This window comes from Physeter macrocephalus, chromosome 2 (genome assembly GCF_002837175.3).
Source record: "Physeter macrocephalus isolate SW-GA chromosome 2, ASM283717v5, whole genome shotgun sequence".
In the NCBI taxonomy this organism is placed as follows: Eukaryota; Metazoa; Chordata; class Mammalia; order Artiodactyla; family Physeteridae; genus Physeter; species Physeter macrocephalus.
In genome coordinates this window covers 62,945,535-62,973,029 of record NC_041215.1, presented here as the reverse complement: position 1 = coordinate 62,973,029, position 27,495 = coordinate 62,945,535, and the positions used below count along the sequence as shown (strand labels likewise).

At 37.3% G+C, this 27,495-nt stretch overlaps 1 protein-coding gene across 5 annotated transcripts in view; it reads right to left on the bottom strand.

Annotated features, from left to right (window-relative positions):
• Nucleotides 1–709: 709 nt before the first annotated feature.
• The window catches only part of GPD2 (glycerol-3-phosphate dehydrogenase 2), a 134,998-nt gene continuing 108,212 nt past the window's right edge, over nt 710–27,495 (bottom strand). For 3 of the 5 annotated variants that reach the window (XM_007123705.3, XM_028478158.2, XM_007123707.4), the window contains exons 10-18: nt 18,264–18,398; nt 17,825–18,000; nt 17,132–17,263; nt 16,033–16,191; nt 7,764–7,876; nt 7,600–7,678; nt 7,308–7,406; nt 4,312–4,433; nt 710–2,015 (exon numbers count right to left, since the gene is read on the bottom strand). In XM_007123705.3, the coding sequence (XP_007123767.1) occupies nt 2,012–2,015; nt 4,312–4,433; nt 7,308–7,406; nt 7,600–7,678; nt 7,764–7,876; nt 16,033–16,191; nt 17,132–17,263; nt 17,825–18,000; nt 18,264–18,398 (1,019 nt within the window). In that variant the 3' untranslated portion in view covers nt 710–2,011. Of the gene's footprint in view, nt 2,016–4,311; nt 4,434–7,307; nt 7,407–7,599; nt 7,679–7,763; nt 7,877–9,523; nt 12,298–16,032; nt 16,192–17,131; nt 17,264–17,824; nt 18,001–18,263; nt 18,399–27,495 lie in introns of those variants that run through there. The other 2 variants (XM_028478167.2, XM_028478171.2) reach the window with 2 other exon arrangements.

Here is a 27,495-nt window from a genome sequence, read left to right as displayed (position 1 = left end):
CTATACAATTTCAAAGAAACTTCAGAAGCTCACACAGGCCTTTGAGCACGCAAAACCAAGAGGCAGCACTTCTAAACCACAAATGGAGACGAAGTTCCGTATACATGTGTAAATTAAAACATATAAAATAACATAGGCATTATAAAATTTGTGTTAAAACTGGTAACAGCTTTACTGATTTACTGACAATGAAAATATATAGCATTTTTTCTGTCAGAGCATTTATCAACACTTGGCAACCCTACACTAACTTGACATGTAAGATGATCAAAATGGATTATGTAATCTTTCCCATTCATTTCTATTGATTTTACTTATGATAAAATTCATCAGTGTGCCTGGAAACGCTGAGGCTGAAAGGCTCTGGTTGACAAAAAAAAAAAAAAAAAAAAAGAAAGAGAGGAAAAAAATTCAACAGAGTTGAATAGGATGAATGTAATTTTAGAATAGGATTGCACAGATACAGAAGTCGTGCCCTAAAGCCTCCAGCAACAAATTAATACAAATAAACCTGGCAGTCTCATAAAATTGCATTGGTCTATGCAGGGATTCACTTTCGAGATAAAATTACAAAATTGCAAGTGAAAATAATTAATGTGTGAGTGCAATTAAAAATACAGTTTGTGAAGATATTTTCAAACTTTTTAAACTTCAACAGTAATCAAAGTTATTTCTCTGACTGCAAGTAACATCAAAATGCCAGTAAACGGCCCATTTTAATCAGTTTTATTGATTCATGCTTTCAGTTCTTATTCAGTTAAAAACAAGGCACATTAAATACATCCTCTTATTGCTCTATAAATGCATGCAGCTCATTCTGTGTATCAAGAGTAATAAATAATGGTGATAAAACACCAAGACAGTTATAAAAATGACAACCCAGCCTCAAACATACTATTTAAGAGTCCAATCTGGAACAATAACCCAACACAATACATAAAAAATGCCATATATGAAAACATGCAGTGTGTATATCGACTCCAGTACTGGGTTTATACTTGATATTCTTTAAAAGCACAGTAGGGCTCTTTTACTCCCTAAAAAGGATTGACATAATGCAAAACAGTTCAAGTTGTTAGCATCGATGACTTCAATATTATTACATTCATATGCCAAAAATCTTTACAAAAACATAAAAAAGGAAATAAGATCAATGATCATTCTTACAGTATGTTTAGTAAAAGAATGAAATTTCTGTTGTACAAAGGAGTAAGCTACATATATTTTGAAAAAGACAAAACAAAGCTAGAAACTAAAGCAAAACAGGGAGCATGCATTTAGTAGTAGAAATCCTAAAGTTACACTCAGTAGAAATTGATTGAAAGCAAGAATGTTGCAGCAGCATGAAGGATATGAGGCAGACAACCTTGGCTTAACAAATAATCCAGCGTTATCACTATTGTTACGACTGTGGGAAGGGCTACTGAAAGGAGCATCCAGCTCTCCACCACAGATGGGGGTTCCTTCACCTGAATCCCCTTAATAAAGCCTCTTTAAATAAATCACTTGATAAAAGACAATCTCTACACACCTCACACCCACCCCAACAGAATCAGCTGATACCATGTTTATACAAAAAGAAAATAATTCTTTTGTGCTTGGAATAGATTTTGAATCACACTCACACCTCCCCCGCCGCCCCCCCCCATTTCTTCTCTCCTTTTCTGAAATCAGGTAAAGAAGCTGTACAGGTTTAATTAAGAACTTACACAAAAATGCAGGGGTGCTTTATTCACAGTAAAGACTTGGAACCAGCTCGTTTCCAAGATGAGTCTCTGGGATCGGTGAAGGAGCGTATGTTTTAGAATTAGCAGATTTTAAGCAAAAGCAGATGTGCTCAAAAGAAGAAAAGTGCATTTTTCTTTGTCCTCAAAGGAACTTCTTCACTCATAAAAAAGCATGCAGAAACAAGGCCTCTTTTCAAATATAGCTCTGCCCAGGCCAGTCAGGTTATAAGCCTGGTCCCTACTGTAATGGATTCAGGGAGGATACAAGTCATCGTTGTCTTGATTTAACTAGAAAAGGAGAGAGAGAAAGAGAGAGAGCACAAATGTACAGTATTTTGGTACATCATCTCTGATGTTTAAGGGACAGCTCTTCTATCTATTAAGGGTCACCGGGCTCTAAACAGTGAAGTTATTGTCTTGATAGAAAAACACTAAGTTACAAAGCCACGTGCTTCTATTATTAAAAAAAGAAAGAAAGAAAGAAGGAAAGGAAGGGAGGGAGGGATAGAGGGAGGGAGGAAGAAAGGAAGGAAGAAACCAGTGTAAAAAAAAACTTCACACCTTAAAAGAAAAAACTTCACAGTGATACCTGGGAGGTCACTTTCTCTGTTTTAGGTTTTCCTTTAGGAAGTGGCAAGTCTAAACTTCATTTAAAAGCAAAATGAGTTAAGGTGCTATCTTCACTGTTTATTTCAGAGGTAGGGGTAGGGGCTTAGGTGAGTGAACCTCCAGTGTGTATATTATGGCAGACAGGCTCATACCCCACGTGAATGAGGCATAAAGATATTCTACAATGTTGACATATATAGAAATGATAGCACAAAAGTGTTTATGTGCCAGTTTGAAAAATTAAGATCTCGAGTCTGCACAATGAAAACCTGACATTAAAGGGTCACATTTCCTATTTCATACACAACGTGATCTTAAAAAAAAAAAAAAAAGTAGGTAGTTAACTTCACAAGAGGAAGCACAATGAATAAACATTCAGATGACTGGCTAAAATGCCACCAAACTATTGTAAAAGCATACCAAATTGGCCCTTTAAATTCAGTATATTACATATTTACTAAATTCTGGGCAGATTGATTTTTTTAAAACATTTTTATTGGAGTAAAATTGCTTTACAATGGTGTGTTAGTTTCTGCTTTATGACAAAGTGAATCAACTCTACATATACATATATCCCCGTATGTCCTCCCTCTTGCATCTCCCTCCCACCCTCCCTATCCCACCCCTCTAGGTGGTCACAAAGCACCGAGCTGATCTCCCTGTGCTATGCAGCTGCTTTCCACTAGCTATCTATTTTACATTTGGTAGTATATAGAGAGTGGTATGGGCAGATTGATTTTTTTGTCTTGTTTTGTCTTTCTGTGAGTGTGTGTGTGTGTGATGGGGGAACGCATGTGTGTGTGCTGAGTGTGGTTTTCTCTATTTCTTTTTGGTTGATTGAGAACTTTTCTATTGAGTACAGAAGGAGAAAGGCTTTAAGCAATTAAAATGACCTTGAACACTGCAATTTTGTGGCTTTTTATAAATAATTGTAACTAAAGTTAACTAAAGGCTATTTCTATCCTCTTTTACTATCTGTTTACAAACACGCCCCCAAATGATGCAATAACCTGAGCAAAATAGGTCATGTTTGACAGTATCACATGCTCCAAGATCTAGGATTTGGGGATTGAAAATTGTGCTATAATATGTGGATATATAAACACAGGTTTTTAATCCTTAAATTTATTACTACTGTAAAGATTTGAGAAATGTAGTCCCATCCCAATGTATCCAATTTGCCACTTAAATGCTGGTTTTAAAGTAAGAAAAGCAAGGATCTTCCTGGCAACTGTAATAGTCAAAGAAAAACCAGCAGTGACTGGGGAAAAAAAATGAATTGCTGAGATGAAACTATCACTGTAACTCCCAGCAAATGTCAATGCTATCCTTATATCTTGTACCTGTGATTCTGGAAGCTTTCAGAGTTTCTCTGAGATTTGCTCCTATAACCAGAGCTAAACTTTTTCTTCCTTCTCCAGTTTTGCCAGTCATGCTCTAGATATAAAGTCTGGATGAGGAAGGCAGACAAGGAGGAGGAAGAAGGGGCTGAGGGGTCTCCAGAAACACTATTGTTTTAATAGGTCCCACCCCACTCAATTTCTTTTAAGAACAAATACTATCCACAAGCTTAATGTCCAGAGCTTTGTGCAAATCATGAAATGTTTCCAGCTTCTTTTTTCAATTTCTGCCAAAATATTCTGCCTCTAAAACGGACTTAGACTAAACGAATAAACAAACAAAAAGGGAGCATGTCCAGTCTAACAGGTCACAAAATAAATGCAAAACATTAAACCAGTGTGCATTGAAAATGAGAAAGAAAAGATAAAATACACTTCTACGAAGCTAGATTGAATGGCAAATACAAATAAAGGGTATACATTGACATCCTAAAGCTTTGGAATGTTTCCCAGTGTTAAACCAAGGCAGCTATCCATATCCACTATTTTAGAGTGGTGTAAGTCATCTCTGGTTTGTTACATGATGATTTGTTGTTCCTATGTTTGTTGGCTGTGGATTTACTGCTCAGACTCACAGTCCTCCACAACTTCGGTCCACGGGGATAGGAACTCTTCTGTCGAGGTTCTCTTCTGCAGTTTTCATGAGTATAGCAAGCCGGCTTCCAGACACCCTTCCTTTTTGAACAGCACTCATCAGCTTCAAGAGAAAATAGGCAACAGATTCAGAAGGCCAGCCAGCTTCCTCCCTTCTCCATGGCATTTTAATGGTTACCTTTGCAGCAGGCAGGGGTAATTAAGTGCCCCCATGGAAAACCCGCAGCAGGTACTACAGCTCACTTAAGAAGAGTACAATTTTCAAACATTTCAAAAAGGGGGAAAGGGGCAGGTATTTTGCCACGGCTGCCAAAACTACACCTATCTGGCAAATCAGCCTGCCTTTAAATGCAAATCGAATGCATCACTTTTTACCCCTTAATGTGCTCAGAGCATATATTTTTTGGAGCAACTCAAATATTGAATCTTTAATTCCGTTTTAAAATCTTAAAAGGGAATCTCAGGGATTGAACAAAGACAAACTGTGACCTATATTTAACTACTCTTTTTTAGTGTTACTGTACTTGACAACTTCAAGTCCCCCAAATCCAAATTCCTTAAAGACTTTTTAAAGTAATTTACATTTAAGTCCTTGAAAATGGACCCAGAGATCTACCTTAAGAATTAAAAGCACTCCACAGCCCAGATTTTAGCTAATTCATTTTTATCCAGTGGATAAAATCAGAATTAGTCTTGAAATTACATGCAGTCAGCAGGCAAACGCCTTTAATCTGGAAGGCACTGTGCAATTATCAGCATGGGGATTTTTTTTTTCCTATTCAAGTTGATGTGGTTTTTACTGTTTTCTTGATCTCACTTCCTCAATCTTTCTTATCTATTTGTTTTTTAAAGAACTGATTTAGTCATTCATCAGAAATATATATATCTGTAAATCCTCAAAATATTTTTAGGGCTATAGTTTTTAGCCTAAAGAAATACATTTCTTAAAAAAGACTCTGAATAAGGGTCAGAGGCATCTGCCAAGGGGCTGGATCAGAATTTCATGACCTTATTAAAAGCTGTTTCACAAGCTATTGCTTATTAGAGATGGACTCCTACATGCAGAAGTGTCATTAGAGCCCAAACCTAAAAATAAAGTCATGTAACCATACAGTATCTATAGAGATCCTTCCATGAGGATTATTTTTAAAAGTCTATATTCAAAATGGTGTTTAATGGGATAAACATGGGCTTTTAATCTTCAGAGAAGGAAAATATTTTATGAAAAATAAAATAAAACCCTGAAAACATACTTGGCATCTGATGAATGGTGTAACAAAGAATGCTGACATCTACAGATGGAACAATTGATTGTTTATCGTCTTGCCTCTGATTCAATAAAGACTTTCAAAGTTTATCAGTGCTAACAAAACTGAGAGAGCTGGAGTTTTTTTTCTTTATCCATAAACATTGTATGATGTACCAACCTTTAAAAACTCAGAGTCTTCTTCAAACATTACATGTATCTTGAAACCATATTACGAGAAAAAAATAGTATTTGGGTGTGAATATATCTCATAAAAAATATTGTCAGCGTTTTTAAGTTGAAAATTACACTGTGTATTTGTACTTAGTAAAAGCATGAATAGTCTCTTTCATTTAGAATTGGACAAGAAATATTCACTTATTAAAAAGACTCTACAAGAAAGCCTGCAGATTGTTTAAATTATTTTCTACTGTTTAACTCTATTGCACTCAAGAAAATTACTTAACACCCAAACCACATAGCATATCCATAAAATTAGACTCATTGTTTCTAAGACCCCAGGTCCTGAACCCTAAATGCTGTTGTTTATTTACTACATATATGAAATGAAGCATTAACTATTTATCTGAAGAAAAGTTTTCTAAAATCCTGAGACAGACAAAAAATTCTTCTCACAGAAAAAAACAGACTAAAAATGTATGAAATGGTTTCTAATTCCCAAGCATACGTTTTATACTCAATTTCAAATGTCCACTTAGTTAAACAGTAAGCTAAAGAACTAAACATTCTTTTTTGTAATGCTGGACACAACCTGTGAAAATTTTCTGCATTTAGATTCAACAATGCTCTTATCTGCAGCTCATCTCCAGAGAGACAATTACCATTTCCTTTGCCTTGATCTTGTTTGTTTAACTTGACACAGTGAAGAAAGGGCTGACATTGACCAAAATCCCCAGCATTAATTTATTTCATGTTCAGCATTCATCATTGCCATGGTGCAAGCAAGACCTGGCATTCATTTGAAATACCTGCCCAAGAAGCAGTACAGAAAAAACCTGGCTGCTTGGAAACCAATACATTCTTCATAAGAGCAGAGTCCTATGGACAGTTACAAATAATGTATGGGTTTGTTGAGTTTCTTTCTTTTAAGGAACTTTTAGGAATGATGTGTAGCATCCAGTATGAAGTTAAAGTAACAAAATTTACTTCCTTCCTGGTTATGATTAAACAACTGAGCCTTGAGTAAGTGGAAAATTAGAAATAGAAATGCTTGAATTACATGGTCTTGACCCCAGAATATAGGTTTCCTTTCTTTTGCTTTTCAGGTTCATTCTACTGTAAGAATATAATCATCGCATGTTGGCTTCCCAAGGGAATATGATTCTCAAATGAATACAACTCTGATTTCTTTAAACTTCCTCGATTAAAAATATACTTTCCACATTAGAAGTAAAGAAGGGTCCGGTGGTGGTATCCCACGGCATACTCTTTATAAAGCACACTTCTGATTTAGTCCTTTAAGCCATAATTAACTTAGATTTAATCTAAATTGCCCAGCGCAACAGAATGTGTCTTATAAAAAGCAAAAGAACATGCACCACGTAAAGCCTTATCCTTAAGGGCAGACATATCAACCTTTGCTGGCTTCAAGCTTTCTTCTTTTTCAAAATGAGGTGACAACTGTGTGGACTTCAAAATCCATTCCTGAATATAAATTGATGACCAAGAGATAAAAAGCAAATACACTTGTTTCCTTTCACCACAACTCACCTGCAAAAATTCATGGAGTTCAACCTGTCCATTTTTATTCAAATCTACTTCATTCAGAATTTCATGTAGTGTATTTTCATCCATTTGGACACTGATACTCTAAGTAAAAGGAAAGCACAAAATAATGAAGTTTCATTAGAAATTATGCGTATCACTTTATCAATGTTACCAGCCTTTCAAAAATTCAGAGAGAAATATTACTTATAGAAAGCACTAGATGAGAAAAAAATTATCTAGTATAATCTTTATATTCTTCTGCTATCAAAGATATTGAACCAAAAAAAAATATTACCTCTAATACACGCTGAACATCAACAATGGTAATAAAGCCTTTTTGGTCTGCATCAAACTTATGAAATCTCTTCTTGTACCTGGAACACAACATTGAATAATGGAAAAATATACTTAGATAAGTGAAGACAAAAAAAGAGAGATACAGAAACTTATTAGAAGTACCTGTCAATGTCTGAAGGCAGTAGGCTAATTTCAGAGTGATCTGTTAACTGTTCTGATCGAGATTTATAGCCCATTTCATAATACAGAAACTTCTTGGCTGTTTCAAGTTCTTCCTAAAACACAGACACACACAAAGTTCAAAGATTTATGGAAAGAATTATTGATTTTTTTCTTCCTTTTTTTTTCCCACTCGGTTTTCTAAAATGAAAGCTCATCTTCATTTTTCTGGCCAGGTCAATTTTTTATTTCCTCCAGTTTTACTGAAGTGTAATTTTATTCAATAAAATTCACCTATTTTGGGTATGCAGTTCGATGTATATCCCACCACGATCAACATATAGAACATTTCTATCCCGCTAAAAAGCTTCCTTATTCCCATTTGCAATTGATTCCTGCCCCTGACCTCTAGCCCCAGGCCACTGATCTGATTTTGTCACCAGAGTTTTGCCTTTTCTAGAATTTCATATGAAAGTGTTCATATAGTTTGTAGTCTTCTGTGTTTGACTACTTTCATATAGCATGACAATTCTGAGAGTCATTCATGTTGTTGCATGTTTTAATATTTTGTTTCTTTTTACTGCTGAATATTCTTCCACAGTATTGACTAGCAAAATCTATGGGTGATTTGGTGACAAAAGAGCAATTAAAAGTGAAGAAGACATCCAGGACTTGAACAACGATTATAATGTGGCATGCAGTACCAAGACAGACATCATGGGGTTAACTAATTCTAAAATTTTGTCACTGGGATGCTGGTAGTTGGGTGGAAGTTACAGAGTCAGGAGAAGAAACAAGCTATTCTATTGAATAGTTACTCTTCCTGTTTTCAATGATCTCGGCCTCAACTGATACTACCTATTGCTGAGAACACTGTCTTTCTTAGATTTCATCACGCCAGTCTCCAAACTAAGAACTTCCAAAATGACTCTATTGTGCTGTATATTGTTCACAAATATCTCTTTCCTCTCATACACACACACACACACACACACACACACACACACACTTCTCCCCCCATAAGTATACTTCTCAACCCCATTGATGTGAGTCTGGACATGTGATTTACTTTGGCCAATGGCACATGAATGGATATAATATATGCCACTTTTGAGCAAAATCTTTAGACAAAATTGCACAGTTTTGCTTAGCCTCTCTTGCTCCTGTACCATAAGAAGGGCATGAATCAGAGAGATCTGAAGCCAATCTGAAATATGAAGAAGAGACACAGAAGCTAACATGCAGCCTTCAGGTAATATGAGTGAAAAGTGCTTGCTATGGCAGACCAGTGAGCTTCTGAAATTGTTATACAGTATAACATAGAAAATGCTTATGAACACAAGTCTTAAATTCCTCAGACTTCCCCTCAAAGGATCTGACTAAATCAATTTGTAGACCCAAATTCTGGCCTGCAGAATAGTGCCAGTGCAAAATGAAACAAGGAAAATAAAACAATGGCACATACTCTTGCAGGATATGTGTTTATATTTCTTTGTTTATGTCAGTGACAAGTCCCTTTGCTCCTTTTTCTTTGGAAGATAAATGTTTTTCTGAGATTATTCCCTTCCTACTTTCCTTTCTCTTAGGAGACATATATATTTTAAAACATTTATATATATATATTAGCTGAGAGAACTTTTTAGCATTTCTAACTTTTCATTTTGCTATGTAAGAACAGTAGGAATTTTATTTTATTTTATATGTTTATTATATTATATATTTATTTTATTATATATAACATAAAATATTTATTTTATTACTCACACACATATACATGATATATAAGGTATACATAAAACTTGCCTTTGAAGTCACCAAGGGCATTCTTCACTGGCAGATTACTCTCTTCACACAGGAAAATCCAATAGTTATAAATAAAATTATTCTTCTATTGCACCAATTTTGCCCAGTCATTTTCTATAAAACTGGTTCAACGTTCATCTCCTTGGAAGTGGCATCTCTGATACTTCCCTCCAAGAACGAGCTCTTCCTAAGTCACGTCCCTTTATTACCTATGTAATTTATCCATACTCCATATCAAGCAAGGAATCATGGAATTTAAAGCTGAAAGGGCTTTTTTCCCTAGAAGTCACCCAAAGTACCTCCCTAACCCCACATTTCCCTTACAACGTTCCAAAAATAGAAGCATGAGGTCTCCATCTAAAGAAGATCTCTAGCAATAGGGAGGTAACTCAATTCCACTGAAAGCAGCCCATAAAGGGAAGACTCCAACTGCTAAAAATATTTATGCTGAGATTAAACCAATCTCTGCAATTCTTAGAATTTGTTTGGGACTAGTGCAACTTTCTTACAGTAATTTTTGTTTGTTTGTTTTTAAGTTGGGAGGGGTTGTTTTCAATGAAATTCCATGGAAGGAAAGTGAGAGTTTATTTTTTTTTAATTTTATTGAAGTATAGTTGATTTACAATGTTGTGTTAATTTCTTCTGTACAGCAAAGTGACTCTGTTATACACATATATATATATATATATATATATATACTTTGTAGAGTAGGATCCAAGCTTTATCTTCAAGATACAGTATGTACATATATAAATATGTGGAAATGCAATGTAAGGACATGCAAAATGGTGGGGTAATACACAGTTTGTAATTTCTTCTTTATCTTTTTTTAATATTTGAATTTTATTTTATTTATTTTTTATACAGCAGGTTCTTATTAGTTACCTATTTTATACATATTAGTGTATATATGTCAATCCCAATCTCCCAATTCATCCCACCACCACCCCCTCCCCTTACAGTAATGTTTTATAAAGTCTAAGTTTTTTTTTCCTGTATCACACCACAACAAATATCTAAGGATAGAGCTTTCCTCTTTAAGAATTTTCTTTAAGTCTAGAACTACTCTCCTGCATGAGACATGATTTTAAATCCCATCACCATGCTGAATAATTTCTCCCAAACCACAACTAGTCTGTCATATAATAAAATGATCAGAACACAACATAATACTCCAGCAGAGATCTGGCAAGTACCTAGAAAGAAGTAACTATCAGCTTCATCAATCTAGAGATATGATTTCTATTAGGCAGCCTAAGACTGTAATTGCATTTGGGGGCAGCCATGATCCACTGTTACCTGCTGTGCATTCACAGTTAACGAAAATCATATTTCTTTTTTGCATGTGCTACTGTTAAAGTCTTGTCAAATCTATCATGAATGGATGGAGTTGTTTTTCTACCTAATGCAAGGTTTGCCATTTATGTCTATTAAATTATACCTAATGTAATCTCACCCATTGCTTCAAGTTGTCACCAAACATTCACTCTCCCTCCAGTTCCTTACAGGTACACCAAAGATGCATGCCATCAATGTCGTAATCTAGGCACTTGAACCACAGTAGACTAGGTCAAGACCAAAGACAGAATCCTCATGGCCTGCTATCAAAGACCTCTTCTGAGGACAGTGATCATTTGACTGGTTACAAATCCACCAATTTTAGAAGATATCACACGGGGCTTCATAAAATGCTTCATGGAATCCGAATACATTATGTCTATAACATTTCCTCGATCTAACAAACTTGTTGCTCTTTCTGAAAAGAAAATATGTCTGAAATGATTTCTTACTCCCTTCCAGTGATCACTACTTCTTGCTAAATGCTGATAAAACAAACTTAAAATGTCATAACCTAGAAAACTGCCCAAGACCAATGCCAAGACCACTAATGTATAGGTTACGAACTATATTTCCCCCCCTTCTCCCTTTTTGGAATGCGGCACTACATTTGCACTACCTTCTGTCTTCTGGTGCTCTTCCTATTTGCCATATTGCCATAATATTTTAAAACTCAACAGTAGTTAAATAAGTCCCATCTGCAAATTCTCTGAGTACCCTGAAGTATAACATTTCTGGGTTGGCATACAAACTCATTTAGAGCAGCCTCCTATTTGAATGTCTATTTCCTCTTACCAATATTTATTTTGCTCTACTCACAATGAAAATCATTCTCCTTGACAAAAAGGAAAAAAAGAAAAACAAATTGGTATTAAACTATGAGTTGAAAGGTTCTCTCCCTTCTCCGGCAGTCAAGGATTTGTTGCTACTCACCTTGAGCAACGACCTAGGTTAGGCCTTACTTGCATTCTTTTCCTTTTTTTTTTTTTTGCGGTACACGGGCCTCTCCCTGTTGTGGCCTCTCCCGTTGCGAAGCACAAGCTCCGGACGCGCAGGCTCAGCGGCCATGGCTCACGGGCCCAGCCACTCCACGGCATGTGGGATCCTCCCAGACCGGGGCGCCAACCCGTGTCCCCTGCATCGGCAGGCGGACTCTCAACCACTGCGCCACCAGGGAAGCCCCTCTTTTCCATTTTTAGCAGTTATCTTTGATGTTTTTAGCATTTTTGCCAACACTCAGCCAATTCCTGACACTGTTCATACACATCCTTATTAGTCCTGGATACCCTTTCATTGTTGAGTACGTATCTTCCATCTGTTTGATATTTGGTGCTTATTAGCTTGCTTTGTCCATAGTCACTCCATTTCTTCACTTGCTTCCCCTTTATTCTCCTTGCTGGAATCAATTTTGAAATAATTTCTTTTTGTGAAACACCCTCAATCTACTCGAGTGGTTTTCTCTTTAAAGTTTCTCAATGAAATGCATGTTTTGTCTGAAGATTATAAAGTCTACCTTACCAAATAATACGGCAGTATTTCCCAAAATACATCCTAAAGCAATCCTAGTTTCCCTTGCTACAAGCCCTTCCAACAAGTGAGAGTTGGGTCTGTCTCCAAATAAATTGTCTTTTGGAAACTGACAATGCACATAAGCATTTTAAAGGCACCAAATTATCTGCATTAAAGAAAATGGTTTCATTTGTTTAACTCAGAATTTCCCAAACTCTTTTGACCATGTAGTCATCTTTTCACTGATGTTATATATTGATATTTATTTATAATTATGTATTAATTTATATAATTGTGTAAAACACAACTTGACAATGACACATTCTCTAAATGTCTTCACCAACTCCTCTGTCAGTCCCCAAGTCCCCTAGACAACAACGCCTTCCTCTCTGACCATTTCTTCCAAGTTGGCTGCCTTTGGTCTTGAGTAACAGTTCTCTAAATCTTTCTATAAATTTTGGAAAATATACACACCTTTCTGAGGTATACATGTGTTGTAACCACTCAATTAAATTTGAAGATCCCTGAAACTATGAGCTATTTATTATTCTCCTAAAATATTTGGTATAATGCTCAGTATACAAGTCACTCATTAAGTACTGACTGGTAAAAACAACCACAATTCATCTACAGAGAGTTATTTATCACCTTGTTCCTCTTTCACTTTTGCAGGTTAAGTAATCCCAATGCTTTTAACCTTTTCTCAGAATTCCAGCTTTCTAACCTTTAATTCTTTTTTCCCTCTCCTTTGTTCTCTCTAGACTGTCCACAGTTCTCATTAATACTCCTATGTCTCAGATACTGAGTAATAACTTTAGGTCTTTTATTTCTGTTATTTTGTTTTTTAAGGGGGATGGGAGAATATTGCTGAGTACATAAATCTGCTCATAAAATCTAAACTGAAGTTAAATCTAGTTTCCTCGGGAGGGCTGAACACAAGCAGTTTACAGAATTTTCTTCCTCCTTCTTACCTCCTACAGCCTGAATTCCTGGCACAAAGTACCTTCCTGCATATTCAGATCATTTCAACCATAATTTTTACAGGAACACATTATTGCCTGTCCTTCTATATGGTAAAAATGATTGGCAGTAACACAAGAGTAAGTTTCATTCTTGTGTTGCCTCAGTATATAGCTTTATTTATTTATTTATTGAATTTTATTTTATTTATACAGCAGGTTCTTATTAGTTACCTATTTTATACATATTAGTGTATACATGTCAATCCCAGTCTCCCAATTCATCACACCACCACCACTCCCCAGTATATAGCTTTAATTGGCCAAACCAAAACTCAAAACAGGAAGAGCTATAAACCAGTCCGGCCAATGCAGAGGCAACAGGGTGGGGTGGGAAAAGGGTAATGCCCTGGGATCAGAACACCTGGTTTCAATCCCAGTTCCACAGCCTACTAGTTGTATGAACTCTCACAGGGACTTTCTCCCTAAGCCCGTTTCCTCAACTATAAAAGGAGGGTAAAGGTTATGCCTGACAGTTGTGATAGGATTAAGGAACTCTTTTCAAACAGTGATTTCTACCATCAGTACACTACATACATGGCATTAAAATTACTGGAGGAGGAAATGTTAAATGTAGGGCCATGGTTTCACCCCTGAAGACTCTGATAGTCAAGCCTGAAAATCTGCCTTTCTCCCTACCATTCCCAGGTGACAAATATGTAACCATCTTCAGGAATCTCCACTACATTGAAAACGCTTTAAGGACAAGACCTATGCCCGGTCCTTCCTTACACCTTCAGCATGTGACATACATGCTCAATAATGTTCATTCACTCGTTCAATACATACTATTTAGGGCCTTTTATATGCCAGGCACTGAGGGTACAGAAACAAAACAGATCACATCCCTTCCTTTGGGAAGCTTACTTCCGGGAGGTGAGGCTGACAGTAAATAAACTAAATGCTTGGTATGTCAAATGAGAATTGATGCTAAAGAGAAAAATAAAGGAAGGAGTAGAAGATGCCATTCGGATTGGGGGCTACTCTTTTATTCAGTCCAGTGAAGAGAGACCTCCCTGGAGTGGAGACCAGGAGGAAGTGAGGGAGTAGGCCATGAGGACTTCCAGGGAGATGGATCAGTAGGGCTTGAATAAAGAAAAGCAACTCAACCTGTGGGCTGGAGAGAGTGAATAAATGGGAAGAAAAATGAGGGGGATCAGAAAGGTGGTGGCCAGATTACAGAGGGCTCCTGTTATAATAACCCATGTAGGAGATGCTGATAGCCTGAATCAGGGTGACAGCAGTTAAGAAAGGGTTGAACTCAAGCCATTATTTGAAGACAAGTATGATAAGGTTTGCTGATGGGCTTAGATCAAGTATCAACATAAGATTTAGGCCCAAGCAACCGAAGAGTGGAATAGGTATTTACGACATGGAGAGGTCAGTAATGGCAGTAGTTTGAGGAAGGCAGGAGGAGATCTGAGAGAGATGGTGCTGTGGACTGAGTTGTGTCCCCCTAAATTCATATGTTGACAGCCTAACCTCCAATGTGATGGGATTCGGAGATGGGGCTTTGGGGAGGTAACTAGCTTTAGATAAACCTCATTGGGATTAGCACCCTCAGCAAGAGCTCTCTCTGTCTCTCTGTGTCCCCCAGAAGGCATCCGTTTCCAAGCCAGGAGGAAGGCTCTCGCCAGAACCCAGCCATCTCACCTGGCACTCTGATCTCAGATTTCCAGCCTCAGAACTGTGAGAAATAAATGTCTTATTTAAGCCACCCCGCCTGTGGTGTCCTGTTATAGCAGCTTGAGTAGACTAAGACAGGTGGTGTTCAGGAAGGAGGGAGGAATCAACTGTGTCAAGGCCACTAACTGGTTGAGTAAAAGGATGACGAGAGCTGACAAGCACGTTGAGCAACATGAAGGTACCTGGGGAGTGTGACCAGAGCCACTACAGCAAAGTGGCCATGAAAGAGCCTACATGGAATGGGTTCAAGAAAGACTTGCGGGGAAGGCAGGAACTAAACCAATGAACACAGAGTATTTTCTGAATAAATACATGAAAATGCCTCTGCGCATCACAATAGTTTGGTTTAATTAAAAATCATGACGGTCTTCTGTTTATTACAAGAAGCCCAGGGCTGTATATGTGGGCATCTGAGTATCGCTGACTTTCTTTTTTTAATTTGGATATAAATATAAAATTTCAAATGACACAAATCAATAAGCATTTGGTGGTCAGGCCATAAAACCACAGTTTCCTACCAAAGGCAACCTTGCAGGAGTGTGAATTTCACTGTAGAATACATTCTAATAATGTTTTCAATGAAAACCAGAAAAGGTTCTACCCACAATTGTTACTATCTTACTTTTTCAGGAATTACGACCACAAACTTGAGAACATTTTTCTATAAGGGATTTTCCAAAAACAACCAGGAAGAATATTTGGTTATAAGGATGTTTGTCACAAGAATTTGTTAAAACAAGATATTTGTTACAAGAATATCTTTCCAGTTTCCTAAGGCCTAGCAATATTAAACACACACACACAGAAACTGGAAGGCAATCTAAAGTCACCATCAAAAACTATGCTAGCCTCTACTAACAGATTAAGACATTGCATGTCTATAATGGAAACTGGTTTTAAAGACTTCTATACAATACCTTTTTTTTAGAATCACCCCAGCTCAGTTCTCTGCCCATCAGTTCAACAATCCTGGGTAGGGCCTCCTCTGCTGCCTGGACATTTAGAAAGGCCAGGCGAGTACGACGTGAAACCATATCCACTGCAGTGCAGGCATACTCCTTAATCCCATATTTCACCTGAGTTTGAATTCAAGTAAAATTATTAATTTAGGCCTTTTTTAAAAAGGGGGAATAAAGCTTCACTTAAAAATTCATGCTTAGGAAAAGTGACCTTTTTCTTTACATACTCTGGTTCTTTAGCAGGCATGATACATAGTGACATCATAGAAGTTCCCCATCTGCCTGCCAAAGAAGATTTGGAAATTGGGACAATTTGGATAAGAGTTTATGCCTTCTCCTTGAATAGAACCTGGTGCAAACATGTAAATTGCATCACTTTTCATTTACCATCCACAGTAATCACCTCGTTGTTCATACATGACATGGATGTTAATTTACATAGCTGAGTAGGGAGGAGATATGGGGATATACGTATGCATATAGCTGATTCACTTTGTTATACAACAGAAACTAACACAACACTGTAAAGCAATTATAGTCCAATAAAGATATTTTTAAAAAGTTATGATCTCATCTCTTTTGGCTATCCAAAGTTTTCTGTCTCAGAGTAATCAGATGACAGAAGTCTTGCCTTCAATCAACAACAAAATGCTTATTGGACACCCATGTTTTTAAAGTGTAGTGAATTATAAATGAATATAAAGTGTCAAGTCAAGATATGGCATCAGGCAGTGCGTGAGTGGTACAAACTTGAGGAGCTACAAGTTCTCAAAAGGTGCAAACAACTGTGAATCAGTAAGATTTGAGCTAGCTCCACGGAGGAGAAAGAAATCCATATTTTCTATTATTATTGTTACCACTATCAATATCACTTCAGAGTTGAAATTAAAATTTTCGAAATGAAAGGAACTGTGCTGGGCAGACGTTTTACTCCAGGTTTTAGCTGATGTATGCACATTAAAACTTAGCTATATATTATTTCTAAAGAGGATGAAAAGTAAACAGATGAAAGGTATCCCCTGGCAGACAGGAAATTTCCATATGGCCATTCACGTACCTCTGCTTCAATGTATGGAAATTCTGACACAAGACGCACGCCAACAATGGGCCACCGCTTTCCCGTCACACTTGCCATTTTGGCCACCTCAAAAGCCTTGTCACCATAGGTGGCAGCAAGATGCTGGGCCACCTAAGGAAACAAAACTGCATCAGGCAGGTTCTCTGAATATCAATAGCTTCTAGGTACAAAGCAAAACAATGTACATGCTTATCTTGTCAGTTTTTTTTTTTTTTTTACAGCCTGTAACTAAAAATCCTAGAAGAGTGTTAGATTTTGATTTCGTGGGAGGAAAATACTTTGGCTCTGAATGCCTAGGCCAGCACTAATGCTACTACACATGTATTACTGTATCAGTGACTGATGAAGCTTCAGCTTCATTCTGCTCCAGATATCACATCTGAAGAACAGCCTTCCTTATTATGCTCGAGACAGAAAGAATTTGGGAGGTCCTGTCTGCTAGGAACAAGCCAAACAAACTCCAGATTATAAAACAGAAACCAAAACGTGCATTGCTTTTTAGGTGACTAAAGCACCTAAAAAGTGCTTTTTCCCATACTCCCACAGTACACAGACAGAAACAAACCCAGCAACAGGAAACTCGAAATCATGGAGGCCACATGGTTGCCGATTCTGTTACTGGCAACAGTGAGATTAGGTCAAGAGTAAGATGATGTGGCAATGCATGCCCACCTCACTTTCAAGTCCATAATCCTGGACAAGCCTGATGTAGAGTGTAGGGCTCCAATCTTTGCCCCCTTGAAGGAAAAGCCCAACTGTTCGACTTGGTCCTGCTTTCAAATTGTGGGTCTTGACTGCAGCATTTATGGTATCTTCTGCCATAGATCGATAGGTTGTCCACTTTCCACCTACAAATACATTGATAAATAATTCACTAGGTTACCACACCTTGTTTTTCTTATAATTAAACATTTATCAACTTATTAATAACAAAATTCACCTGTTGTTTATAATAAATGTGGCAAAGCAATGCATAAGATTTTACTCAGAATCATAAAAAAAAAAAAAAAAGTCCCTGTTCTTTAGCATTAAAAGGGATTCTGATATGAGAATTTAACTCAAGCTGCTTTAGATATAAAGCACACCCAAACAACAAGGTAATATGCCATGCCTGCTATAGTGATGAGGCCGCTCTCACTGATATCCACGACGTGATTTCGGGAGATGGACTGTGTATCTGCAGCCTTGGGATCTGTAACAAGGGGGCGAATACCGCTCCACGCTGCCAGGACATCCCCTCTTCTTACTGGGAAGGATCAATGCCAAGGGTTAAGAGGATTACTCAAAGACGGCTCAACAAAACTAAAATGATTAGAAAGCAGAAAAGAGTTCAGTAAAAGGAACACATGAATATGTACTTTTAAAGGAAGGGAATATCGTTAAATATAAGAACTAAATGAGTGGGTAAGTTACAAGAAAAACTCAAAGAATTGTTTTGCTACAAAGATAACCTGGACGAAAAAAGTAAAGAACTGGAAAATCACTGACATGGGTCCCAAAGAGGAAACAAAAGAAACAAATGTTAGCAACCCTCAGCTGGGACAATCTGCAGTAGTTACAAAGAACAACAACAAAGCAGAAACAAAATAAAAACAAACCAAAAGACATGACTTGTTACATTTCCCCCTAGAGTATATCTTGCTATCTCTTCTCAGGGAAGACAAGGATACTTATTAGGAGCAGAGGGCAGTCAGGTTTTCAGATCCCACTCACCCCTTGGTCCTGTGTTCTTGTACAGTGAACCTCCTACACATTTAGACACAGCAGACTCTGAAAAGTACTTAAATATATATCTAGCTAAATCTTGTGTAAAGAGTCACAAAGACTCTTTAATGTGACTGGTATATTGGACTAGTCAAAAAAAAAAAGAAAAGAAAAAAAAAGTACAGGGGAAAGATCCTAAAAACAAGTAATACTGCATGACAATCTCTCCATCTTGATCTCAAATGAAAAAAAGATTTCTGGTAAAGATAACTTCAACTAAGGTAATCTGACATATTTTAGCTTAGCTCCTTAAGGGTCACACTCTAAACATGACTATAATCCAAAAGAAGAGGTACCCATACACCTCTATGGGGGTGTTTAATCAAACCCATATCCCAACACTGAATCTGAAACAAAGGGAGAGTAAACCGCATAAACTGGTGAGGAAAGCCTAAGGCTTGCAGTCTTGATAACTGGTAACTCAATGTAGGGATTCCATCCCTAGATCTGCCCCTTTGAAGGGTGCATCCTCTTCAGTATGTCTGATTCTGATGGCCTCCATGGAATGGGGGTTAATTCTTGCTCCACACAATTCCACAAAAGTCTTGTAAAACCTCAACATAAATCATGCAATATTTTAATCTTTACAAAAAGCTTAACTAGGAAATTACCACTATTTTCCATTAGAGTTCAGATTGCCCTCAGAGTCAAAAATAAAACTTAGCCAACCACTTAGAACGTCATTGTGGTCACTGCAAAGTCTGCAGAGTGTGTTCTCTGAAATTCCTTAGGTAGCCACGCTGATCAGGAATTTGGTTTCAGTTCTTAGAGCCTTCTGACTGATCTTAAAATTATTCTGTGGAAAACTAGACTTTCTAAATTTAAAGCACATGCAAATAATCTTTGTGGCAAATGCTTTACCTTTTCTGGTATAACAGGCAGAAAAATACGTCTATGAAACTGTACTGTCTGAAACGAAAAGACCAAACTAAAACACTTGAGTTTTTCATTCATGGAGGAAAATTAAATAAAACATTATGTATACTGATACCATTTCTAATCCTTACTTTTGAAATTGATACTCAAAAAAAGAAAAGAAAACACTAACAGGAAGAGTTCATAACATGTCAGGAACCTTAATTTATTTTGCTTGATATCTTAGCATTCAGCTTTTTAGCCTGAGAATTATATCAGATGAATGTTGGGATTATATTTATTTAAAAAGATTCATTTAAGGATAATCAAATTTTAAATCATATTTCAAGTATGAATCAGGCTTCATAGCCTGCAGCATTTTTATGTTATTAGACTAAAGTGTGGTTGGATCAGGTGATCTATCATCTATCAGTTTTCTCCCAACCTTGAGATTTAATGATTTTTATGGATTATTCAAAATGCCATTTGCTGCTGAAGAATAAAAGCCCTTTTTACCTCTCTACCATCCAAATTAAGTAATGACCAGTCAGGGCTATGGGTATAAACTAGGCCCACAGGGCACAGCATAGCTAAACACATGAAACATGAATTCTAACCTCTTGTAGAAAAGACAGCAACAAACTAAACTAACAGGTTTCTCTCTTTATTACTTATTCACACACAGTGGAAACCTTGTGCACTGTTAAACAAACTCTAATTAAAATTCTCTTTAGAAAGAGATTCAAAAGCAGTGGACAGATAGCATAGAGAACCTTCCAAAATTGCCAGGAAATGCTGCAGCCATATTGTAACCATGGGGCAAACAACCATAGCATGAAGCTTACCTGGGGGGTGGTGGAGTGAAGAGAAATAAGGGCCCTTCGCTAAAGACATTACTCAATCACTAAATTAATCACCTCTTGAGGCTTCTTATATCTGGAGATCTTCTTTTACATGATAATACATTATTTATTGTATAATAACAAAAAACAAAAAATACAAATTCAATGACTCTAATAAATTGAGTGCTTCTCTAAATGTCTATGAAAATACCTCTAGCTTCTGTAAAGCAGCACTGCTCCATAGACTTTTCTGCAGTGATGGAAATGTTCTGTATCTAAACTGTCTGATTCACTAGCCACTAGCTGCATGAGGCTATTAAGCACTTGAAATGTGGTCCATGCAACTGAGAAACTGAATTTCAAATTTTATTTCATTTTAACTAAATTTAAATAGCCACATGATATGCACATGTACAGGCTATAATATTGCATAAGGCAGTTCTAGAGTAAAACGACCAAGTGGTAGATCTCAGACTTGTCCTGGTTGATCATCAAGCTGGGTATTTCCCCCATGGCCACCTTGCCCATGTCTTCAATGGAGCTTCCTTTCAGTGAAATTTGACTGTGAGAATATAATCTGCTGTAATAGTATGAGACACCCCACCTCAAAATACTTTATATTGTCATAACATGTTCCATATTTACCATTTCAAAGTATCCTCCTCTCCTACTAATCTCATCAATTCAAAGAAATGAAAATATCTGTACTAAATTAGGTACTCCTACCCTCAAGTTCTTACCCAGAAATCGGTTCTATCATTTAGGTTGTAGCCAAGAGTAGACAGTGAACATCACCTACTTGAACTCTCCATGGTATAACACGTGAAGAAAATAACTCAAGGATTTTATGCTTCAGAGCTCAAAGATTCATCTTGATTTTCCTGGTCCTCATACCGTCAAGATAGCTAAACAAAATGGCATTACTGTTGCATCTTCCTCACCACGTTGAAAGTCTTCGGCAATGTCAATTCTAGTATTTCTCAGTACCTCAAATACTGTACCAAGTAGGAGTCATGTATCGTGATCAATAAATATGAAATGGCATATTAAAACATTCTCTGAACTTTTTATATCAAACAAGAGCTGACATTACAAAATCAAAAGCAATAATATTTTGGCCTCTGAGTCAACATGCTAGACTTTAGGTTTCTAATGACTATATATTTAAACAATTGGATATCCTCTTTTAAAACAACTGAATACTTTAATAAAACAAGTTGACAGGAAACAACACTACTATTAAAGTTGAGAAAAATTCTCATTAAACACTACTTATGAGAGTGGCTCACCCAGCTGATTTTTTTTTTAACATCTGTATTGGAGTATAATTGCTTTACAATGGTGTGTTAGTTCTGCTTTATAACAAAGTGAATCAGCTATACATACACATATGTTCCCATATCTCCTCCCTCTTGCGTCTCCCTCCCACCCTCCCTATCCCACCCCTCTAGGTGGTCACAAAGCACCGAGCTAATCTCCCTGTGCTATGCAGCTGCTTCCCACTAGCTATCTATTTTACATTTGTTAGTGTATATAAATCCATGCCACTCTGATTTTTAAGTGCCAACTGTCCAGATGTTAAAAATCCCATGAGTACTCCAGAATGTATACAAGTACTTGTCGATATTTTCAGAAGGATAGTAAGGAAATGAAATAGTCCTTCTACCATCATGTTTAAGAATTATTTTTATTACAACCCTGATAAATAACTCATTCAGGTTTTAGTGTATAAAATATATAAAGAATAAAATATAAATAGTAAAGTTGAAGAGACATTTTTCACAGCAGGTTGAAAAGACTAAGTGCTGTAAAATTGTTTCCAATTAAAATTAATATTTTTATTCTTAAAAAACTTGGCAAGACAAGTATTGGTTTTAAAAGTTAATAGAGGGCTTCCCTGGTGGCGCAGTGGTTGAGAGTCCGCCTGCCGATGCAGGGGACACGGGTTCGTGCCCCGGTCCGGGAAGATCCCACATGCCGTGGAGCGGCTGGGCCCGTGAGTCATGGCCGCTGAGCCTGCGCGTCTGGAGCCTGTGCTCCGCAACGGGAGAGGCCACAACAGTGAGAGGCCCGCATAACGCAAAAAAATAAAAATAAAAAATAAAAAAAGTTAATAGAAAATGGAGCCCACAGGAAGTAACAATATAAGAGCTAAATGTGCACTTTTGCTTCACATCAGCTATTTAGCCATACATTTTGGGGTGCTCTTTCTCATGTTTGCCACTTTCAAATAATCAATGAAAAGCATGTGAAAATATCTAAGTGAACACAGGGGAAACAGTGTCAGAAATCAATACCTTCTCTACCAGCATGTGTAACCTGCAGAAATGAAGTGTTAATCACAGAAATAAGATACCATATTACATTTATAAACTAATGAAACTAGAAAAAGCAAAGCGCGTGACACTATAATTAAACAGCTGGAAGACATCCAAGCCTGTGTAAGTTGATAACCCTGGTACAATCTCTGGCAGTGAAAAGGCAGGTCTGCAGTGAGTTGATATGGCCAGCTCCGTTGTTAATTGAATAACAGGCAATCTATAAACACTACTAATTGCATATGTGAAAACCTGTGTACAACTAGAGAAGCTGCTTAGAGAAGCACTCCAGAAGAACTACATGGATAAAGCACTCTGCAAATCTTCTGTCTTCTTCAATCCCTTTAAGTCACAGCTTAGTTTCACCACTGCGTCCTTCTGATTAACCTCTACCCAGCGGACTTAATGATACATTTTTCAAAAGATCATTTTTCTTCCTAACCCAATACACACTGCACAACTATCAATTACCCGTTTCAGAAAAGAACAAACAAGTAATCTAGAAAATTCAGCCTGTGAATGGAAAGCTTTCTAAATCGTAAAAGAAGACATGGTCTTATTCCCAACAGGCAAAATGCTTTTCAGAATTGTTCCGATGCATTTTGCAGAAGTGTGGCAGCCGCTGCAAACAGCATGGAGTGTTAAGATTTGACACTTTTTTTTTCCTCAAGGATATAGCCATTTGGGGAGGCTCAGAAACTGTTGTCAGAATTTTACTTATTCATCCACTTAATAAATCCTTTTAAAATGATTATTTCAACCCTGGTGAATACAAACCATTTCAAAAGTATTTCCTCTAGGATCTACACAAATTTTTTATTTTTTAAATCTGTAGAGAAGACTGCTTGGCCCAAGGGATTGGTTATGAGAAATGAAACCTCCTCTACTTTAACATTCAAATCCAAATAAGGCCAGTCGAGAGCAAAGGTCACTATCATTTTGAAGGTGTCTGGCAGCTTCCATGAAATGAACTGAGAGGCTTAATCCACTCCCTAGTGGATATAATATCACATCATGCGACAAACCCGGGACTACCAATTGGAATACTGCATAATATTTAGAAGCGCAAGTATTAGAGCTAGACTGACTTGCATTCAATATCATGGCTCCAACATGAATGATCTATGGGAAGGAAACAAAGTCACTGAGCCTCAGTTTCTTCATCTATAAAATGGGAATTACAAAATAAAACTAACAAGGTTGTTACGAGGAATCAGAGATAATATAAGCAATATGCTTAGCAGAGTGTGTAGCATAAAAAGCGCTCAATAACAGTAGAGTTTTAAAAAATAAAGCATGCATAACCCACTGCAGACAAATGGAAAGATTAAAATATGTGTAGCAACAGCATGTAGTCAAAAAAACTGAATGGTGCCTGAAGCTGAGTTTCTCTTTCACATTTCATCAGTATAGAAGAGAGTATCGGGTTTCACCAAAATTCCTTGGAAAAAATACAAATTTGAATGTCTTTACTTTAGATATAGACATACTCTAGCTAACTAGCACTCTACCAAGACTGAGGGTAATTCCTCATATACTCTGAGGCCTTCAGTCCAGTAGAAATAAGAATGAAAAGAAACCATAAAGAATCATTGCTGATTCACTGCTTTTATTTATTTTTTATTATTATTTTTTTTTTGCAGTACGCGGGCCTCTCACTGCTGTGGCCTCTCCTGTTGCGGAGCACAGGCTCCGGACGCACAGGCTCAGCAGCCATGGCTCACGGGCCCAGCCGCTCCGCGGCATGTGGGATCTACCCGGACCGGGGCACGAACCCATGTCCCCTCCATCGGCAGGCGGACTCTCAACCACTGCGCGACCAGGGAAGCCCTGATTCATTGCTTTTAAAAGGATAAGTTGATAAGTAAGAAAAGTGTGATAGAGGGTGAGCACAGGGAAATAAATGAAGTACATGAAAGAGCTGTCACTTCTGCTTTTACCCTGGATATTTGCTACCTGGAGAATCTGTAATCTCAAGAGTCCCGAGAGCACCAGAGGAAAAGCCTGATTTACAGTGCTCACATATTAATTTCAATCCGCTTTACCAAAAATCAAAACTGACAAAAACTCTTTGTTAGTTTCACCAATTAACCTGACTACCAAAAGGTACGTTAACCGAAAAGACCTCTATAGACCAAGCAGGTCCCAGCAGGTATTACCAAGTCTCCTACCTACTTTTTTTTTTTTTTTTTTTTTTTTTTTTTTTGCGGTACGCGGGCCTCTCACTGCCGTGGCCTCTCCCGTTGCGGAGCACAGGCTCCGGACGCGCAGGCGCAGCGGCCATGGCTCACGGGCCCAGCCACTCCACGGCCTGTGGGATCTTCCCGGACCGGGCCACGAACCCGTGTCCCCTGCATCGGCAGACGGGCTCTCAACCACTGCGCCACCAGGGAAGCCCCCAAGTCTCCTACCTATTAATAGGCAGAATAAAAATGATGGGTACAGGCTCAGTCTCTGTTCCAGTTCAAGGCTCATTTCACTGATGGAAATCCCCACCCACGATATGGACACAGCAGCCTTTTGGAACCTACACGTGTTCCCAGCACATCCCGTATAAGCAGTTAGATTTCTCGTTAGTGCGTTTGAACTTTAAGAATTTGGAAACTGTCAACTATAGCTCTCTGCTCTTGAATTAATTTTATTTCTTGCTCTAACAATCTAAACTTCCTGTTCTTATGGCCCAATATAAACCCACTTTTAACAAATATCATACCCAGGTAAATGTGAAATGAAGCAGGATTCATTAACAATAATCAATACATTAAAATACAATCATACCCAGATGAAGCTCCTCCTACTTTGCAAAAGGTGAAAAAAAAAGCTGAAATTGAAATGCATTTTGAGTACATAAGTATGGCTATTAAACAGGGCATGACTATTTCTTAAACAACTATGTTTGAGTGTTGTGTGTGAAAGAGTATAAATTTAGCCACACAGATTTCAATTACGTGCATTTAATACATTTATACTACTATTATAGCTATCCAAAGAGAATCTACTCAAAATGAAATTACATCCATTATTTGAAATTAGAAGAAACTAAAACTATACAATATGGATCAATCAATTAAACTAGGAGAATCCCCTAAACCATTTTTTAAAGCAGTTTGTTTGTTTGTAAATGTGTGATCACATAATGAAAAAAATTCTTTAGGGAAAAAGGACTCATAGATGCTAGTGAGCCAGCTGAAGACAAAAACTGTGTCTTTGCATGTCCTCCATTGAAGCCAACATTATAGGAGATTCCTGATATAAAGAGATGAAGACTATTTTCAAAAATCTTAAACTTTCTACCTTAATATAGAATGATTTTCAAATTGCTACCAGCATCAAAAACCCTGAAAGCACCTATTACTAATTCATTTTGATTTAAAACAATGAGTGGCATACCAGATATATAACAAGCTTTGTAACTGAATAAAGAATCCTTACCCGTAAGGAGCTCCAAGTAAGAATATATCTTAGACTATTACCTATTGTATGATGTTGTGATATACTAGACCAGCATTCTAGGGGACTACAAAAGATATCTGGCTTCTGAAGTATAAATAGTATTTTGCCAAAATGAGGAGTTGGGGGAAAAGACATCCCAGAGCAACACTTCAACCTAAGTAAACAAGGCATGAAGGTTTAAAAGTGCATGACCTGATTTGGAAATAGTAAGTAATGCAATATGATTAAACTATTGAATGCACGTAAGTGGAGTAGTTGAATATAAACCTGCAAAGACAAGTCATGGAAAGCCTTAGATTCCATATGAGATAGTTTAAAATTTTTCCTGAAGTTAATGATGAGATATCAAAGGGATATTTTTGTGCAGGGAAGTGATGATCAGAACTGTGTTTTAGAGAGTTCTGATGGAAGGACCAGACTGGGTGGGGACAGAGACCTAATATATGGAAGCAAGTTAGGGGGCCAGTGCAACTCTAAGTGAAAAGTGACACAGGTGTGACCCAGAGTAATGAAAGTGAGAGGGGATCTACAGGATACTTCAGAGTGAGCATTGATGGGAGTTGGACTGGATGTGGAAAGAAAAGGATCAGCAAAGATAAGCATGCCATTTCTAGCCTGGGTGACTAGTTGGATGATGAGGCTATTAACTGAGATAGGAAATAATGTTGAGAAACTTCTGAAACTAGCACGGATTTAAAAAAAAAATGCATTTTACCATCTATGTCCACTGGAGAAAATGCTACGGCATCCAAGTTAAAAGAAGGTACTATGACATCCAAGTTAAAAGAAAGCATGCTCAGGTTAGCACTGGAAAGAAGTAAACTTTGGCTTTTTCAATTAAAACAAGTATACTTATTCTTCTTAGCTAAATCCACTGTTAATACTCCAGTTTCCACATAATAACAGCTCACTAAATTTCTTAGAATACACACCTCTATCCTCTCATTTCTCTGATTAATTATTTCCTATGGATATCCTAGATCTGTAAATCAGATCTTCCCAAGCTCTAGAAATTAAATAGCGAGGAAAACATTTCATACTCTTCTGGAAGAGCATGGGTGTTTAGAGCTCCCGTAATAGCACTCCAATCTTGCCATTAGAAAGGACCAGA